Source organism: Leptodactylus fuscus, chromosome 5, assembly GCF_031893055.1.
Source record: "Leptodactylus fuscus isolate aLepFus1 chromosome 5, aLepFus1.hap2, whole genome shotgun sequence".
NCBI classification, from domain to species: domain Eukaryota; kingdom Metazoa; phylum Chordata; class Amphibia; order Anura; family Leptodactylidae; genus Leptodactylus; species Leptodactylus fuscus.
In genome coordinates this window covers 219,716,843-219,736,613 of record NC_134269.1, presented here as the reverse complement: position 1 = coordinate 219,736,613, position 19,771 = coordinate 219,716,843, and the positions used below count along the sequence as shown (strand labels likewise).

Sequence of the window (19,771 nt, the reverse complement as noted above, 5' to 3'; positions counted from 1 at the left end):
CTTGGTTGGTTGGATACTTGGGCATGGTTTGATACTTGGTTGGTTGGATACTTGGCCATAGTTCAATACTTGGTTGGTTGGATACTTGGCCATGGTTGGATACTTGGATACTTACCTATATGTGGGGCAGAGGCCTTTCTGGAGGAGTGAGAGCTCTGCAAGACTTAGGTAGGTCAGAAACCTTAGTGGTCAACATTTCTTCCAGAATGTGATATCGGGTGGTCATTATAGTCCTTGTGTAGTTTGTGTTGCCCTCATTGTTGGTTTCATACATTTTGTCTGTGATGTTGTCTCCTGCTGAGCATTGTTGTTCGCTGATTCCTATTTTTCAAAGAGGTCGCCATCTAATGTGTATGTTTTTTTTTTTTTTGACTACTCTTATTATGTGTATGAAGAGGGTGGGGTTCTTCTTATAATGCATATGGGGTCTCCAGTCTACTCTTATAATGCGTATGGGGTCTCATATAAAGTATGGGGGTCTCCGGACTTTCTCCTGATGGCAGGCTTTGGTCCCTGTCAGTAGGGGGTGACATCTGTGATCGGGTGTAGGAAAGTCCAATTGTGGGATCTTCATCTCCCCCGACATTTGCCATTGGGAAGGGCTGGGAGGACTTCATACACATCACATGGTCAGACCATCCTGCAGATTTGACGACTACATTTGACCCCAACATACAGATTATTCTGTTCATCCTGAGCCTTCTGGTCCATAAATAGAATTCCAGAACTGCAGTGAGAGTTGACACACCCAGCTTTCCCAGATCTGCTAGATAGAGGACTGATAGGAGGACTGATATTTGCTGAGCCTTGAGTAAAGTTCTGATCAATACATGGCCACTGCAGCAGGAGGGGTCAGTCAGTGACTTGTGCAGGTTGTGTTGGTGCAGCAGGGGGCGTCTGGTGTCCTGGCTGCCCAGTGACCCCAGTGCCCTCCTGCTCTCACTGCTGGACCAGGAATGTGAGGGCGGGGAAGTTTAGAATTACGTCCTCCATCCTTTAAATATCTCAGCAGCATTGGAGATCTATGCACTAGTGTCTGGAGGAGAACACTGAAGAGAGCGGACCCTCGGCCAGCCTGACCCCCCGGACTCTGGGCTAACTACACTGACCCTCGAGATCTGGTCTCTCCAAACTGACCCCCATATCTGGTCTACCTGCCCTGACCCCAGGACTCTGGTCCACCTGCCCTGACCCCCGGACTCCTCATACTGAACCCCAGGATCTGGTCTCCCCTCATTGATCAAAAGGTTCTGTTCTCCTTATGCTGACCCCTAGACTCTGGTCTCCTCCCCTCTGACCCAATGCTCTGGTCTCCCTACATTGACCATTAGGCCCTGGTCTTCTCATCACCCCAGTGTTTTGGTCTCCCTATACTGCCCCCCACACCCCCAGCTGTGGCCACCCTGTACTGCACTGACCCAATGCTCTGTTCCTCCTCCGCTGACCCCCAGGTTCACTTCTTGCTATTTATTCCTCCTGACCCTGCTCAGTGCTGGATTTACTATTGGATTCTACAGAGGAGGACCCCTAGACGTTGCTGAACCCCAAAACTGCTTTGGTACCTAAAAGGTATTTATATATCATACCGTGATGTTTTTTTCTTTTGTCCTTAATTTGACTCCAGTGGTGGAAGATGAGGAGTCAATATGATGCTGCAATGTTTTACAGAAGAGCAACAGTCCCTGCAGATTATCTGGGAAAGCTGGGTGACAAGTATCATGACTGTATAGGCTCATGAGACTGACAGGCTGACACTTGGGGTACAGGATAATGACAGGCTGATACTCGGGGTACAGGATAATGACAGTCTGATACTCGGGGTACGGGGTAATGACAGGCTGATACTCGGGGTACAGGATAATGACAGGCTGATACTCGGGGTACGGGGTAATGACAGGCTGACACTGGGGGTACAGGATAATGACAGGCTGATACTCGGGGTACAGGGTAATGACAGGCTGATACTTGGGGTACAGGATAATGACAGGCTGATACTTGGGGTACAGGGTAATGACAGGCTGATACTTGGGGTACAGGATAATGACAGGCTGATACTTGGGGTACAGGATAATGACAGGCTGACACTTGGGGTACAGGATAATGACAGGATGACACTTGGGGTACAGGATAATGACAGGCTGATACTTGGGGTACAGGGTAATGACAGGCTGACACTTGGGGTACAGGATAATGACAGGCTGACACTTGGGGTACAGGATAATGACAGGCTGATACTTGGGGTACAGGATAATGACAGGATGACACTTGGGGTACAGGATAATGACAGGATGACACTTGGGGTACAGGATAATGACAGGCTGATACTTGGGGTACAGGATAATGACAGGCTGACACTTGGGGTACAGGATAATGACAGGCTGACACTTGGGGTACAGGATAATGACAGGCTGATACTTGGGGTACAGGATAATGACAGGATGACACTTGGGGTACAGGATAATGACAGGATGACACTTGGGGTACAGGATAATGACAGGCTGATACTTGGGGTACAGGATAATGACAGGCTGACACTTGGGGTACAGGATAATGACAGGCTGATACTTGGGGTACAGGGTAATGACAGGCTGATACTTGGGGTACAGGATAATGACAGGCTGACACTTGGGGTACAGGATAATGACAGGCTGATACTTGGGGTACAGGATAATGACAGGATGACACTTGGGGTACAGGATAATGACAGGATGACACTTGGGGTACAGGATAATGACAGGCTGATACTTGGGGTACAGGATAATGACAGGCTGACACTTGGGGTACAGGATAATGACAGGCTGATACTTGGGGTACAGGGTAATGACAGGCTGATACTTGGGGTACAGGATAATGACAGGCTGATACTTGGGGTACAGGACAATGACAGGCTGATACTTGGGGTACAGGACAATGACAGGCTGATACTTGGGGTACAGGACAATGACAGGCTGACACTTGGGGTACAGGATAATGACAGGCTGATACTTGGGGTATAGGATAATGACAGGCTGATACTTGGGGTACAGGATAATGACAGGCTGATACTTGGGGTACAGGGTAATGACAGGCTGATACTTGGGGTACAGGGTAATGACAGGCTGATACTTGGGGTACAGGGTAATGACAGGCTGATACTCGGGGTACAGGATAATGACAGGCTGATACTGGGGGTACAGGGTAATGACAGGCTGATACTCGGGGTACAGGATAATGACAGGCTGATACTCGGGGTACAGGATAATGACAGGCTGATACTCGGGGTACAGGGTAATGACAGGCTGATACTTGGGGTACAGGGTAATGACAGGCTGATACTCGGGGTACAGGGTGATGACAGGCTGATACTCGGGGTACAGGGTAATGACAGGCTGATACTTGGGGTACAGGGTAATGACAGGCTGATACTCGGGGTACAGGATAATGACAGGCTGATACTCGGGGTACAGGATAATGACAGGCTGATACTCGGGGTACAGGATAATGACAGGCTGATACTCGGGGTACAGGATAATGACAGGCTGATACTCGGGGTACAGGATAATGACAGGCTGATACTCGGGGTACAGGATAATGACAGGCTGATACTCGGGGTACAGGATAATGACAGGCTGATACTCGGGGTACAGGGTAATGACAGGCTGATACTCGGGGTACAGGATAATGACAGGCTGATACTCGGGGTACAGGATAATGACAGGCTGATACTTGGGGTACAGGATAATGACAGGCTGATACTTGGGGTACAGGGTAATGACAAGCTGATACTTGGGGTACAGGATAATGACAGGCTGATACTCGGGGTACAGGGTAATGACAGGCTGATACTCGGGGTACAGGGTAATGACAGGCTGATACTTGGGGTACAGGATAATGACAGGCTGATACTTGGGGTACAGGGTAATGACAGGCTGACACATGGGGTACAGGATAATGACAGGCTGATACTTGGGGTACAGGGTAATGACAGGCTGATACTTGGGGTACAGGATAATGACAGGCTGATACTCGGGGTACAGGGTAATGACAGGCTGATACTTGGGGTACAGTATAATGACAGGCTGATACTTGGGGTACAGGGTAATGACAGGCTGATACTTGGGGTACAGGGTAATGACAGGCTGACACATGGGGTACAGGCAGCAGTAGTAGTAATCACACCAGTCCCCCGCTCACTGAATGTCTTCTGGGTTTTGCAGGTGTCATGGATAACAAGGTCCCCGGAGCTGTCGGGAATGGAGAATCTTTTCCAGCGCAGCCCTTGATGGAGAAGGATCCTCACCACCATGGCAGCAAAGACATGACAGAGCGGGGCCAATGGAAGAACAAGATGGAGTTTGTGCTGTCGGTGGCTGGAGAGATCATCGGACTGGGCAATGTCTGGAGGTTTCCGTACCTTTGCTACAAGAATGGAGGAGGTACATGTCTGGGAAACCAGACCATGTCACTAGCTCCAAGAGCTTACAATCAACTCATGGGTACATTGCGGCAGTCACACCAGCGTGCGGGGTAGATGTCGGCAGTCACACTGGAGTGCGGGGTAGATGTCGGCAGTCACACTGGAGTGTGGGGTAGATGTCGGCAGTCACACTGGAGTGCGGGGTAGATGGCGGCAGTCACACTGGAGTGCGGGGTAGATGGCGGCAGTCACACTGGAGTATGGGGTAGAGGGCGGCAGTCACAGTGGAGTGCGGGGTAGATGGTGGCAGTCACACTGGAGTACGGGGTAGATGTCGGCAGTCACACTGGAGTGCGGGGTAGATGTCGGCAGTCACACTGGAGTGCGGGGTAGATGGCGGCAGTCACACTGGAGTGCGGGGTAGATGGCGGCAGTCACACTGGAGTATGGGGTAGATGGCGGCAGTCACACTGGAGTGCGGGGTAGATGGCGGCAGTCACACTGGGGTACGGGGTAGATAGCGGCAGTCACACTGGGGTACGGGGTAGATAGCGGCAGTCACACTGGGGTACAGGGTAGATGTCCGCAGTCCATTGCACTGATTTCTTGATGCCATAACCCGATAATCTGCCCCGGAATGTTTTCCAGCTTCTTTCCCGAGGATTTCGCTCGTACTTAGCGGATTTGCATTGATTATCGAGCAATTTGTGCGCTCATTAATAACGGTATTAACGTTACATAAAATATGGGGAATTAAAGAGCCCCCTCCTCAAAATCACAATGTTCCCCTATTACTACCTGTCATTTTCATTCATTAGCTCAGTGCTCAGTATATGAACTGGTTAATTTTCACCTGTATACAGGGTCACTGGCCTGTACATAGTCACCCTCGCCCCAGGGTCACTGTGTCACCGCGGACTATCGACCATCCTATCGGTTCCTCGCTTACTCCTCTATATCTAGATGAATTAGTAACACTTTAAAAGACCCCAACCCTGTAATCTAACAAGCTATTGTTCTCAGTTATCAGCCACTTCTCATTTTACTTGTTTCATGACGGGCATCACAATCTGGGCACAGTATATGGCTCTGTCTAGTAGGGGTGGGCCAGTCTCTCGAGTACACGTGCCCTCTCTAGATGGCCTCCAGTTCTTGCCGGGTCACACGTGTAGTAATTCCTTCCAGTTCCTAGTAAGAGCTTGTACAGATTTGGGCCTGTCTGCGATCACCTTGTTCCTCCCCCTTTGCTATTGGTCACATTTTAGCAAGTCGGTGCCGGATAGGGGGAGAGGAATGAAAGACTTTTAACCACGACTGCTCCTGACGGGTCCAAAGTCTAAGAACAAACAAGATGATCAACACAAAAGTCTAAGTGTTAGTGAATGAGGCCGGAACAGGCCAACAAGGCTTAGCGCCCATGAATGAAGGTATTCATACTGATCCGTAAGGATTGGTAAGACCTTCACAGCAGTTGTTCCATCACAAGTGAGTTAAAGGGGCTCTCCAATAATTGTCCTTTATGCCTTGTCAATCAATGAGAGGTTTGGTAGTAAGGTTCCCCATTCTTGATCCACATCCCAGTCTTGATGGAGGACAACTGGATCCCATAGCTTCTTAATATGGAGACATAAATCCTGTTGGTTAGGCCTAGCAGCTCTGATCTCCATCGATCTTGAGGACAAGTTAACCCTTGAGTTGGTAGTCTCTCTTCTGGCAACACACAAGGTATGAGGACGAGTATTCCTTAGGGTTCATGGTGAGGACGAGTAGGCCTTCGATTTGATTCTCATGAAGACATGAGTCTTGTTTGTGGGATCTAGCCAGGCCAATCTTGATGACAAGTAGACCTTAAGTTAGTTTTCACAGGAGACATGAATCTCGTTGGTAGAGTCTTCCAGTTGGATCTCCACCAATCTTGAGGACAAGACCAGTCTTGGTGATATGTTGGCAATAGGGTTGGTTATCTTGGAAATATGTCTTGGTGGAGTCTGGTCGCTGGTTTCCTACCAGTCATAAGGAGGAGTAGGCCTTATAGTTCATTCTCATGAAGACACAAGTCTTGTTGGTGGGTTGGTCTGATAGCTGGTTCTTCACCGATTTTAAGAAGAAGACCAATCTTGATAATGAGTAGGCCCTTGGGTTGATTGCCACACCAGTCATGAGCAATAGTAGACTTAAGGTTGATTTTAATGAAGACATGAGTCTTGTTGATGGGATCTGACATCTGACCGTCCTCCAATTTTGGGGACAAGACCAGTCTTGATGAAACGTAGACCCTAGGGTTGGTTGTCAGGGAGACATGAGTATTGTTGGTGAAGTCTGACAGTTGGGTTCCTACCAATCTTTAGGGGACCAGTCTTGAAGACAAGTAAGCACTGGGGTCCTTTCTCAGGGTGGAGTGCTTTGGTGAGATTCTAGATTTGGGGTACCCGAGTCTTGAGGACAAGAGGGTTCTAGGGTTTTTATAGAGTAATAAGTCTTGTTGTTCAGGTCTGGAAGCTGGGGACCCCCGTACACATGGCCAATAACCAATATGTAATGATGGTTCACAAGACAATTCAATGTAAAATACCATCAACTTACCACTTCTTCTTACTGTCTCTATGCAGGAGCCTTCTTCATCCCGTATCTCATCTTCCTCTTCACCTGTGGAATTCCAGTCTTCTTCCTGGAGACAGCACTAGGACAATACACCAGCCAGGGAGGGGTCACATCATGGAGGAAAATCTGCCCCATCTTTGAGGGTTAGTTCTGATATCTCTTCAACTTGTCATCTTCTTCTCTTCTATATGGATTAAGGTGAGGCACCCAAGTCGTACTCCCCGAGGCCTTCACAACTTACTGGGCCTCCACCACGCAGGGTACTAGAGAAGTAATTCTATTCACATAATATCAATCTCTTGTGATCACGAGAAGGTCAATGGCCCCTCCATAACGCAACCTGAGATAGGAAGCAAAGCAAACAGAACAATAGTTTTGAAAACCAGACTGTGATGTGTAGTTGTAGCTGAACTTTATCTCCGTCTCCAGGCATTGGGTATTCATCTCAAGTCATCGTCATCCTGCTGAACTTCTACTACATCGTAGTCCTGGCGTGGGCCTTCTTTTATCTCTTTAATTCCTTCACATCCGACCTTCCCTGGGCGTCCTGCAACCATTCATGGAACACAGGTAAGTGATATTAGTAATAGTGTAGTCCTCATAATACACAGAATAATACAGATAAACCCTGACATAATATATACAGCAAACTATAACTAATGTGTAATAGTAACTATAGTCACCTTATGTACTGGCAATATGATAATTGATGTATACTTGTATATATGGGCTGTATTATAGTAGTTATATTCTTGTACATAGGAGCAGTATTATAGTAGTTATATTCTTGTACATAGGAGTAGTATTATAGTAGTTATATTCTTGTACATAGGAGGCAGTATTATAGTAGTTATATTCTTGTACATAGGAGTAGTATTATAGTAGTTATATTCTTGTACATAGGAGCAGTATTATAGTAGTTATATCCTTGTACATAGGAGTAGTATTATAGTAGTTATATTCTTGTACATAGGAGCGGTATTATAGTAGTTATATTCTTGTATATAGGAGGTAGTATTATAGTAGTTATATTCTTGTACATAGGAGCAGTATTATAGTAGTTATATTCTTGTACATAGGAGTAGTATCATAGTAGTTATATTCTTGTACATAGGAGTAGTATTATAACAGTTATATTCTTGTACATAGGAGTAGTATTATAGTAGATATATTCTTGTACATAGGAGCAGTATTATAGTAGTTATATTCTTGTACATAGGAGGTAGTATTATAGTAGTTATATTCATGTACATAGGAGGTAGTATTATAGTAGTTATATTCTTGTACATAGGAGCAGTATTATAGTAGTTATATTCTTGTACATAGGAGGTAGTATTATAGTAGTTATATTCATGTACATAGGAGGTAGTATTATAGTAGTTATATTCTTGTACATAGGAGCAGTATTATAGTAGTTATATTCTTGTACATAGGAGGTAGTATTATAGTAGTTATATTCTTGTACATAGGAGTAGTATTATAGTAGTTATATTCTTGTATATAGGAGTAGTATTATAGTAGTTATATTCTTGTACATAGGAGGTAGTATTATAGTAGTTATATTCTTGTATATAGGAGTAGTATTATAGTAGTTATATTCTTGTATATAGGAGTAGTATTATACTAGTTATATTCTTGTACATAGGAGGTAGTATTATAGTAGTTATATTCTTGTACATAGGAGTAGTATTATAGTAGTTATATTCCTGTACATAGGAGTAGTATTATAGTAGTTATATTCTTGTACATAGGAGTAGTATTATAGTAGTTATATTCTTGTACATAGGAGGCAGTATTATAGTAGTTATATTCTTGTACATAGGAGGTAGTATTATGGTAGTTATATCCTTGTATATAGGAGTAGTATTATAGTAGTTATATTCTTGTACATAGGAGGCAGTATTATAGTAGTTATATTCTTGTACATAGGAGGTAGTATTATAGTAGTTATATCCTTGTATATAGGAGTAGTATTATAGTAGTTATATTCTTGTACATAGGAGTAGTATTATAGTAGTTATATTCTTGTACATAGGAGGTAGTATTATAGTAGTTATATTCTTGTACATAGGAGTAGTATTATAGTAGTTATATTCCTGTACATAGGAGTAGTATTATAGTAGTTATATTCTTGTACTTAGGAGGTAGTATTATAGTAGTTATATTCTTGTACATAGGAGTAGTATTATAGTAGTTATATTCTTGTACATAGGAGTAGTATTATAGTAGTTATATTCTTGTACATAGGAGTAGTATTATAGTAGTTATATTCTTGTACATAGGAGTAGTATTATAGTAGTTATATTCTTGTACATAGGAGTAGTATTATAGTAGTTATATTCTTGTACATAGGAGTAGTATTATAGTAGTTATATTCTTGTACATAGGAGTAGTATTATAGTAGTTATATTCTTGTACATAGGAGTAGTATTATAGTAGTTATATTCTTGTACATAGGAGCAGTATTATAGTAGTTATATTCTTGTACATAGGAGTAGTATTATAGTAGTTATATTCTTGTACATAGGAGTAGTATTATAGTAGTTATATTCTTGTACATAGGAGCAGTATTATAGTAGTTATATTCTTGTACACAGGGGTGTATTATATTATTTGCTTGTATGTGAGTTATCTCCTCTTCTTCATGCTGTCTTTATTGTCTTTTCAGAGAACTGCATAGATTTCCACAAGAGTAACAATTCTCTCAACATGACAGTAAATGGAACATCCAGTGTCATTGAGTTTTGGGAGTAAGTTTCCTTGTTGAGTACTGAGATCACATGTAGTAACCTTCTTACCTTGGATAGATTTCGATTTATGGGGCTGTAATGTAGGTTTAATGGTTGTCCTACAGGTTTTTGGGTAGAACTGTAACACCAGTAGAGTTCCCACAGTTATATAACTGGATTCCTTACAAACCTAGTACATTTCTATTTTTAGGAGGCGAGTGCTTCACATATCTGATGGCATTGATCAGATCGGGAGCCTACGTTGGGAGCTGGCGCTGTGTCTTCTGCTGGCCTGGATCATCTGTTACTTCTGTATCTGGAAAGGGGTCAAGTCTACGGGAAAGGCGAGTACATTTTCTTTAACACACACCACAGGGCTATGCTTTCCATATGTACCAGGCCAGAGGTAAACTGCCCAAGATCCGTGGAGATCATAGGTTACCTTACCATGCTTCTTAGACCCAGTAGTGGTTCTCCACCTAAAATTCTAACATCTGGGTTGACTAAACAGATCACATTAAAAAAACTAACTACATCTAAATCAATCATACGATACAGACATGTCAGCCATTAGCTCAGACACCACTGCTTCCAAAATAAGGAAGGAGACCCAAGATCATGTCCAAATGGAACTTTCCTTTAAGTGACCGTACGAGTGTGACATCACTAGTCCGAGCCCATGAGCTCACGAACTAGACTCCTTGTCCAGCCCAACCATTGGAAAATCACATTCATATAAAACAAGGGTAGAAGACCCTCATCTAGACTAGACCCCCACCAGTAGCCCTAAAAAAGTAGAAGAAACTAAATACGTAAATTTCAAATTTAATATATATTTTTTTGTACAGGTTGTGTATTTTACCGCAACTTTCCCCTACTTGATGCTGATTGTTTTGCTGATCCGAGGAGTGTCCTTACCCGGCGCTCTCCAAGGCATTCAGTTCTACCTGTACCCAGACCTCAGCCGACTCCAGGACCCGCAGGTGATTAAAGATGGTTGTCGTAGCATTAGGCAGATGTCACCTACTAAAGCTGGAGGTTTTTGAAAAAGTTTGGGGTCAAGTGGATTTTTTTGTTTTGGTGATCAAAAGCATAGGAAGGACATTGTGTCTGAGCCTCTAGTCTCCAGTTCTCCTGGCCATAAGAGATAAGAGGCTGCCAGACACAAGGGAGATTATAGGGGTAATAAGGTAATACCATCACCATAACCTATGAGATTGGTCGTATCCTCTGACCAAAATTTTACGACGAAGGCTATTCTTCTCCTACCTTTCATTGTCTTCTCTGTGCCGCCGTTCGCTTACAATCCCGGTTCTTGTCGGTATGTAAATTAGCTCTCTCGTAGCACTGGGGGCGTGCCCAAGCGCTCAGACAGCACTGCGGGCGTCCCCACTGCTGCGAGAGAACTCTCTCCAGCGCCGCCTCCATCTTCATCAGGAACGGCCTCTTCGTTCTCTCCTTCTGGCGGTGTCTTCTTACTTCTAGGCCTTGAGCAGAGCAGACGGCGCATGCCCATAGGCCCTGAGAAAATGGCCGCTTACAAAACTATGCGGCCATTTTCTTGTGGCCTATGGGCATGCGCAGTCTGCTCTGCTGGAGGCCTTAGAAGTTACAAGCCACTGCCGGAAGAAGAGGCTGAAGATGACGCTGCTGAAGAAGAGGAGGCGGTGCTGGAGAGAATTCTCTCACAGCATCGGGGATGCCCCCAGTGCTGTCTGAGTGCTGAGGCCCGCCCCCAGTGCTACGAGAGAGCTAATTTACATACCAAAAAAAACTGGGATTGTAGGCGAACGGCGGCGTGGAGAAGACAACGAAAGGTAGGAGAAGAATAGCCTTTCTTAAGGCTATTCCGACGTGGTACTTAGAAAAAATGTTGTCTGAATGATAGGATGCCTTTAAGGGAGTCCTCACATACAGGTGCCAGATTCTCTGAATTACACATGATGGTCACGGGTCCGGTGGACCATGGCCAAATCCCCCAGCGCCGGCTACAGTAGAATAATTGACCATAATAATTACTTTCTAAGGATGTGACTATGTTACATTAACTTTTCAACACTTCCTCAAGTCTTGTGATGGAGCAATTGTACCATCATGACGGGAAAGGGGTCAGTCCGGGTGTTTATGCTTCCTTGGACTCCTTGCTGAGCCCACCAGGGTGTCACAGACTGAACACAACGTGCTGTCACCATTCTTATATTTACACATCTCCGAGCACAGTGGGGACGTCTCATGGCTGAAAACATTCTCTGGGCCAAGTAAAATTTGTCAGCCGAGTTATCTGAAGCCTGCAATGATGAAATATTACCCGGATTTTTTTCATTATTAGGTTTTTTTTTGTCTTCTTTTGCTACATCTATTATGTATTACGGCCATAAGAGATAGAAAACACATAACAAATCTCATGAATATGGGGGGGAATAATAACAAATTAAACAGTTTTACTCTACAGGAAGATTTGCTGCCAACCAGTATTATAATGTCACCTAAACAATGCAACCATCCGACAAACGAGTACTTGCTTGGGGCACACATATATGGAACAACAATAGGGAACGAGCGGTTGTATGGATGTTCGTTTGCTTCATCCTTGGCCCATGTAAAGGTCCTTAAACTTAACTCAAATTTGTCTTAAAGGGGACCTTCCTTTCACCACTTTCATCAACTCCGGTTCTTTACACATTTTAATAGGCACCGATCCACTGATTCCAGCACAGTTGGAATTTTCTCTCTAGCCCCCACCGTTCCTGAGTAATCAGTGTAGTTAGTGTCAGGTGGGCGGTCCTAGACTACCTGCTGCAACCCAGGACCTGACAATAAACTAATTAGCATCATGGATAACAGCACCCATAGCTCAAGAACGGTGGGTGCTACAGAAAAAATTCCAAAGGTGTTAGAATCAGTGAAGTGATGCCTATTATAGGATACAAAGAGATGGAGAAAGGTCTCCTTTAACACTTCTGACACCAGAGAAGGTGATCGCAACATTACACTGCTTATAGTCTGACTATTGAATATATTCTGTAGACATCACGATTACTAGAGGAACAAATTGGGTGGATTTTGTAATTGGACTAGTATGACATCAAGGGCATACCCAGCTCTTACCAAAGGGGTCACCTCCCAGCAAAAAATTGAGCATGCCCCCTCCCACTCCCTTCCTTCCACCCCAGAAGAAAGCTAAGTTCTCCCCTAGGATGTCGCTTTCCTGAGTAATGATGAAGTCCAGATCCTGGTGAGGGATACTTGTAGGGGGAACATCAATCATATGCAGATGAGGTCCACAGAGCATGATAAAATAATTAACGTGGTTACTCACTTGCACCGACCCCGCTGCTCTGGACACATGGGAAATGCAATTATTGGTATCCACACTGGCCAATGTTTGCCTAATAAGGATGCATTTCATGTGTCTGGCGGGTATCAGTAGAGTTAAGTAGCCATGTTAGTTATTTTATCATGCCCTGAAAAACTCAACTGCATATGATAGATATTCTCCCTATAGGCTCCGCAATTCTCCAACATCTGAACTTCATGATTCAGCAGAAATGGTCACCAGGGTCAGCCTTAACCATGATACTGCCCCCTTGTGTATACCCCTGAGGGCATAATGTATCAACCATGGAGGCAAACCTTGCTGCTGCCTTGGGCCCAAGGTATTTGTCTTCATCCCACTACTGAAAAACACATCTAAAGATGGCAACCTGTAATATAGTGCTACGTAGAATCAGTTAGGGCGATGGGGAACGGATGTGCCCTGTATCAACTGATCTTATATTTGCCATTCACCAGACTGTCCTCGGCAGGTCTGGATGGACGCCGGGACACAGATTTTTTTCTCGTACGCCATTTGCTTGGGATGCCTGACTGCACTGGGAAGCTACAATCGATATAACAACAATTGCTACAAGTAAGTATATGTCAGCACATCTTTTATCCATTAGCTTTATTTACTGAAAATTTTTGTAAAAATTCTTGTAAAATTCTAAAATCGACTCTAGACATTGTAATCCTCTAGGCCGTTCATTAAAGCCTTTGCAAAACTGGGAGAGAGACGGTCTCGATTGGACGTTACGTCCGTTTCATCGTCCTACTGATGGTGGTATTGGATGGGATATTGGGTGGTGACCATCTGTCTTACTCTTATATTCTGGCAGAGATTCCTTCGCTTTATGCTTTCTGAATAGCGGCACAAGTTTCGTGGCTGGATTCGCCATCTTTTCCATCTTGGGTTTTATGGCAGAAGAACAAGGGGTACCGATATCGGAGGTGGCAGAATCTGGTGAGTTGCTTCACTGAGTACCCGGGGAAGGGGCTATACTCTATTACGTCCTGGAAACGTGTTCATCTATGGATATACCTCCCATTCACTGCAACTACCATAAAGCACACACACCCTGCTGCAAAGTCGATTGTCTATCCAATATGGCTGCCCCCTGAGAAGTTGCTAAATGGCAATTAAAAAAAAATTCTAAAAATTCTAAATACATTATGTATCTACTGCAAATGGAAGATCTGTTGAATAATAACAAATACATGAGCCTTTCTCTTTTTTCCAGGTCCAGGGTTAGCGTTTATTGCCTACCCCCGAGCTGTGTCTATGATGCCATTCTCTCCCCTTTGGGCTTGTTTCTTCTTCATCATGGTCATTCTTTTGGGTCTGGACAGTCAGGTACCCATAGATTAATAAATTATCAGATAGCTTTTATGTCTAGCTCTACCGTTGGAACCATCAGTAGTCGGATTCGCATATACTTCCATCCTTCCACTATATGCTAACATGAAATCTGTGCTTCAGTGAGGGACTGATGGTAGGGATCAGACTACGGAGGGTTTGTTTGTTGTCTGCTACCATGGAGACACACTGTTTTGCATTGGAACTTCATATATAAAAGAAATAAAATATTTTTAATATTTTGTAGCAAAGTCTCTTCATCTTTCATTTTAAATCCATCTGGACAAAACAAGTATCTGGTTGTTGAGGTGGACATGGCCTTTAAGGGACACTAAACCTAAAAGGGGTATCTTCCAAAATAACACACGTTGTTTTTTGGAAGTTCCCAAAATCTATCTATACAAAAACTATGCAATGACTTCCTTACATAGGGGCTACATTGACACGTGTTCCTGTTTTTGGTCTTTTCCGCAGTTTGTATGTGTGGAGAGTCTGGTCACCTCTTTGGTTGACATGTATCCCAGTACTTTTCGTAAGAAGAACCGCCGTGAGCTGCTTATCCTGGTGGTCTGCATCTTCTCCTTCCTTATTGGGCTTGTCATGTTGACAGAGGTATGGACTAAAGCAGTACGTCCCCCCTATATCCCCCCACCCCATCTAAGAATGGAGTAGGTAGTACTGGTGCCCCACCAAGAAATTATGAGGTAGGGTGATCCTAAACGTTAGTTGCTATCCTCCTTGTTTGGTACCATTAATATGCCTACGGAGGCGATAAACCATCCATAGGACTGGGGTAGATATGGTTCCATTGAGTCTTGAATCCTTCAAGGACATCCTGTATGGTGGTCTCTATGGACCCAATGAAATACATCATGGAGTGGCACTACTGTATAGATATTTGAGCCTTGAAGACTTAGTACGTGCTGGCGATATTACGTTTGCTAAGTATCTCCTCACACTTGTGCCGTTATATCCTCCAGGGCGGCATGTACGTCTTCCAGCTGTTTGATTATTACGCTGCCAGTGGAATTTCCCTGCTGTTTGTCGCCATCTTTGAGACCATCTGCATTGGTTGGGTATACGGTGAGTGGCAATAGTTTTAAAACCCCACATGTGCCTCATTTGTTAGTACAGGTCGATAACATCCAATTGTAATAAATTAGGCAGTATAATGCGTATGGATTAGGGTTGAGCTGATCTTGAGATTTTAGGATCGTTTTTAAAATCCGATTTTTGATCATTTTCCAGTCGATCCCGATCGTGAAATTTGCTCAATCGCCGATCGGGATCCGATCTTTCCCAATCCTTTCCCAGCCCTAGTTACTTTATGTTTATGGATTAGGGTTCAGCCAATCTTGAGATTTAGGATCGTTTTTAAAATCCGATTTTCGATAATTTTCCAGCCGATCCTGATCGTGAAATTTGCTCAATCGCCGATCGGGATCCGATCTTTCCCGATCGCTCAACCCCAGTATGGATAGTTAGGACATCATTCCGAGCAGTATGATCCATTTTCAATGTCATCGATGCAATCTGTGGCCCAATGACAGCTGTAATCTGTATTACTGTGAAGTTACTTAGATTGCTTTGTTTCTATAGGTGCCGACAACTTCTACGACAACGTGGAGCATATGATCGGCTACAAGCCCCTATCCATTATGAAATACTGCTGGCTATTCATTACCCCAGCTGTATGTCTGGTAAGATGGCAGTATTATCGATCCAGGGGAGGGTGGAGCAGTTGTAGTATGCTTGGCATAGTTTCATCATCTAATGTCCTCTTGTCTACCAGGCCACCTTCATCTTCTCGTTGGTGAAATACACTCCTCTCCAGTATAATAAGCGCTACACCTATCCCTGGTGGGGGGACGCTGTGGGTTGGCTGTTAGCACTCTCGTCTATGATTTGCACCCCACTATGGGTTTGTTACAAAGTTTCAACCACCAAAGGACCAATCGTAGAGGTAGGTTGTAGAGGACCAAAGATATGCCGGAAATCTTTATCTTGTGGTATGTTCTGGTTAGCCAAAGCAAAATGGCATCTTATGCTGCTGTGTATTGTTGTTGTGTATTGTCTCTTATGGAATTGTAGATCCTTAAATCCCTTTTATTAGCTGATATCTTTCATCTTTTCTCATTTTTCAGAGGTTTCGGCAGCTGACCTGCCCAGACCCTGATCTGCCTCAGAAACCCTTACAGGACCACCAGATACAACCAACGCCTGTATCTCAACTAGATGAATCACAGTGTTAGGATATAGCCATGTACGTGTGGACATACATGATTTACAACCACTGGAGTGAAACCACTGTACATAAATTGAGGACCCATAACGGGATCACACGCATATATGGCAAAATTAACGGAGGATATTTGCGAAGTGTGGAACAGACTCGTGCAACATTGTCATTCCTTTCGTTGAAGTGCTTTTTTATTTCGTAATGACTTGCCACAGTTTGGCGATGAACCAGTGGACATACCTTAAGCGTAACTGACATAGTATTAGATGTGATGAGACCAGAAGATATACTACCTAAATTGGTGAGAAGTCCTCATGCTGTGAGCTCCACCAAAATTGTACACACTGGTCTTCAGTACTGAGTACAGGGGTCCGGGCCTGCTTGACCAATCCAGTAGAAGTCTGATTACATGGACACCCCCATAGTATTCATATCAAACCTCTAGTTGACATGTCTGGAGCACCTCCTTGAGAAGGCCACCCCTGATCTAGACCAGAAGCTTGTGTGGTGGATCTTCAGTTTCCTATGATATATCGTTCCTGTACTTCGAGACGCCACCACTTTAGAAGGACAATTTTCTACAATTTTAGCTGGTTCTCTCAAAGAGGCTTCACAGTATATCAGTAATCATGTCAGTGAACCTTGGGATTAAGGTGGCGTACGCATTAGAGGGGCAAATGTGTACTTCAATGCCACCGTGTTACACTATACTAACATTTCGAGATGCATCATGAGACGTCTCTCTTGGCTTCGGACAGATGATTGTCTGCAAGATAACTCAAATTTTCCATCATCTCAAGGATCTCAGCTCTTGGGTTTTGCCCTGGATCCTACATAAAATGAATCTACCTATTATGGAAAATGTACGATTCTAGAAGTATGTTCATGTCACAAATTGTATCATACTCAAGAGTGCCAAATGTAATAAAGTAGTTCCCATACCCGTGACACTTGTGGTTGATTTGCAAAATAAAAAGTCCAATCCAAGATATGACGACCCCTTGTCCTGGCTCTGTCTGAATGTAATAATCACTATCTTACGTATCTTATAGCAGCCATATTAAAAGCGTGTTTACCATCCATGCCAAGAAACAGTTAAATGACCCTTACAAAAATATTCACGTGGGATAAACATTACTCACTTCCTCTATTCCCGGAACACTACAGATGTTTACTTCAGTTTTTATCGTCTTGGCATTTGGGAAGAAGGCTTAGACGTTCCATCTGTCTGAACATTATATACCTGTCCGGTAACCCTGAGATGTGGACACAACTTCACCTGGGTCTCTATTGATCAGGACCTGAATACACAGGATGGAGGTTATTCTTGTCCTGAATATAGAGCAGAGTTTCAGGAGCGGCCAGGACTGAAGAAGAAACATAACTCATATCAAGGTGCAGAACTCATCCTCACTGAGCCCAGAACTTCCTAGAAGAACAGGAGACGTTCCATCCATAGGAAGAATCTGGAATATTACTGCACGGAGGACGCTGCATGTAACTGTGTGTCCTGCTGCCCAACTGGAGAACATCAGGTAGAGGTCCTAGACGAGACCTCTGAGAAGAAGATGGAGAAATGCTCTAAAAAAGTACAAAAAAAGGCAACTAAAAAAGCCACTGACTTGTTTACAGATGACCCAGGCGACCAAGTGCACAATAAAAGCTCCAAGAAGGAAGAGTATAAATGTGATGTGAAGGTGGATCAGAATGAGGAGATGTGTACCAAGACGGAACCACAGACTCTTTTACAGGATCCAGATGACTTGTGTGATCCTGAAGGAGGTGATGAGGACACTGGTGACTTGTGTGATCGTGAGAAGGAAGAAGGCGATGGTGACACAGGGGGAGATGATCAGGGAGAGAAGCTGATTTTACCTGACAAAATAAGAGATCCAAATGTAATCTTCTCTATGCAGAATCCGGCAGACATATTACTGGATGTAAACACAGCTAGTAATTATCTCCTTATATCAGACGACATGAAAACTGCGACCTCCACAGAAGTATTCCAGAATCATCCAGAAACAGCCGAGAGATTCCAGGATTATGATCAGGTGATGAGCAGTAACAGTATATCCTCAGGTCAACATTACTGGGATGTGGAGATGAGCGAGTCAGCAATATGGGCAGTGGGGGTATGTTACCCCAGTATAAGCAGGAGCGAGGATCAGGCTAGCCCTGGACACCAAGAAGTCTTGGGATCTAATAAGAAGTCATGGTGTTTGGGGATGGATAATAACTGGGGGTGTTCGGTGATGCATGACTGTAACGTGATACAGTTTCATTACCCGATCTGCAAAAATATATTTCGGATATATCTGGATTACGAGTTGGGGCAGCTGTCCTTTTATGAGCTGTGTGACCCCATTAGACACATACATACCTATATGGCCACCTTTACCGAGCCCCTCCATGCTGCATTATATTTAAGTAGAGGTTATATCACTATAGGGCCAGTGTCAGCACCCAGCAAGATCGATGAGATTTCAGGGCCCGCTGGAGGGTCGAGAACTCGCTGCTGTTCCCTGCTTTGAATTGACTCTATCCTATACCTCTCTATATGTAACATCTTCTTCAAAAATGTGTGTCGGGTCCGCCGGACCTCTTGTATGGGAGGCAGAAACCCAGGCTGCTGTTATCTGTGGGAGGATTTTCTCTGCCTATAAGCCTTCATATTATTTTCACTTGCATGGTTTGCTTATATCTATACCCATTGTGTATATAAATCACTAGATAACAGTATATTATAAGAAAATTGATTGAAAGTTACACAAAATTGTATATATTTTTTCTAAAATAAACATTGCACTGTATATGACTTAGACACACAAGAAAACCTCTTCCTATGAGCACCTGTGAGCGATCGGGAGAGAGTTTGGGGGTAAATTATATGAAACGGAAGAGAAAAACACCAGTGGTGGGAAATTTATGAAGTATGAGGACCTGTGAGTGTCGACATTCTGGAAGCAGCAGATATTTCGACCCTATACCTATGTTGACGTCGCGATACCAATTGCACCGATTTTGCCATCACCATTTCCTGTCTTAATACTATGACCAACGATTGGGGGGATTTGCTGTTAATATAATTTATGTGGCATAAAAATCAGTGACATGAAAACCTGGCGTCC

General features: G+C 43.9%; 1 protein-coding gene across 1 annotated transcript; it reads left to right on the top strand.

Annotated features, from left to right (window-relative positions):
* The first annotated feature begins 1,047 nt into the window (after positions 1-1,047).
* Positions 1,048-17,611, top strand: LOC142204163 (sodium- and chloride-dependent GABA transporter 2-like). Its single transcript, XM_075275451.1, has 15 exons — positions 1,048-1,569; positions 4,197-4,415; positions 7,006-7,140; positions 7,427-7,567; positions 9,666-9,747; positions 9,938-10,070; positions 10,575-10,709; positions 13,533-13,636; positions 13,884-14,008; positions 14,286-14,398; positions 14,876-15,013; positions 15,382-15,484; positions 16,001-16,101; positions 16,194-16,364; positions 16,546-17,611. Exons 2-15 carry the CDS (start codon positions 4,202-4,204, stop codon positions 16,651-16,653), a joined length of 1,803 nt encoding a protein of 600 aa, XP_075131552.1. The 5' UTR covers positions 1,048-1,569; positions 4,197-4,201; the 3' UTR covers positions 16,654-17,611.
* Positions 17,612-19,771: the final 2,160 nt, after the last annotated feature.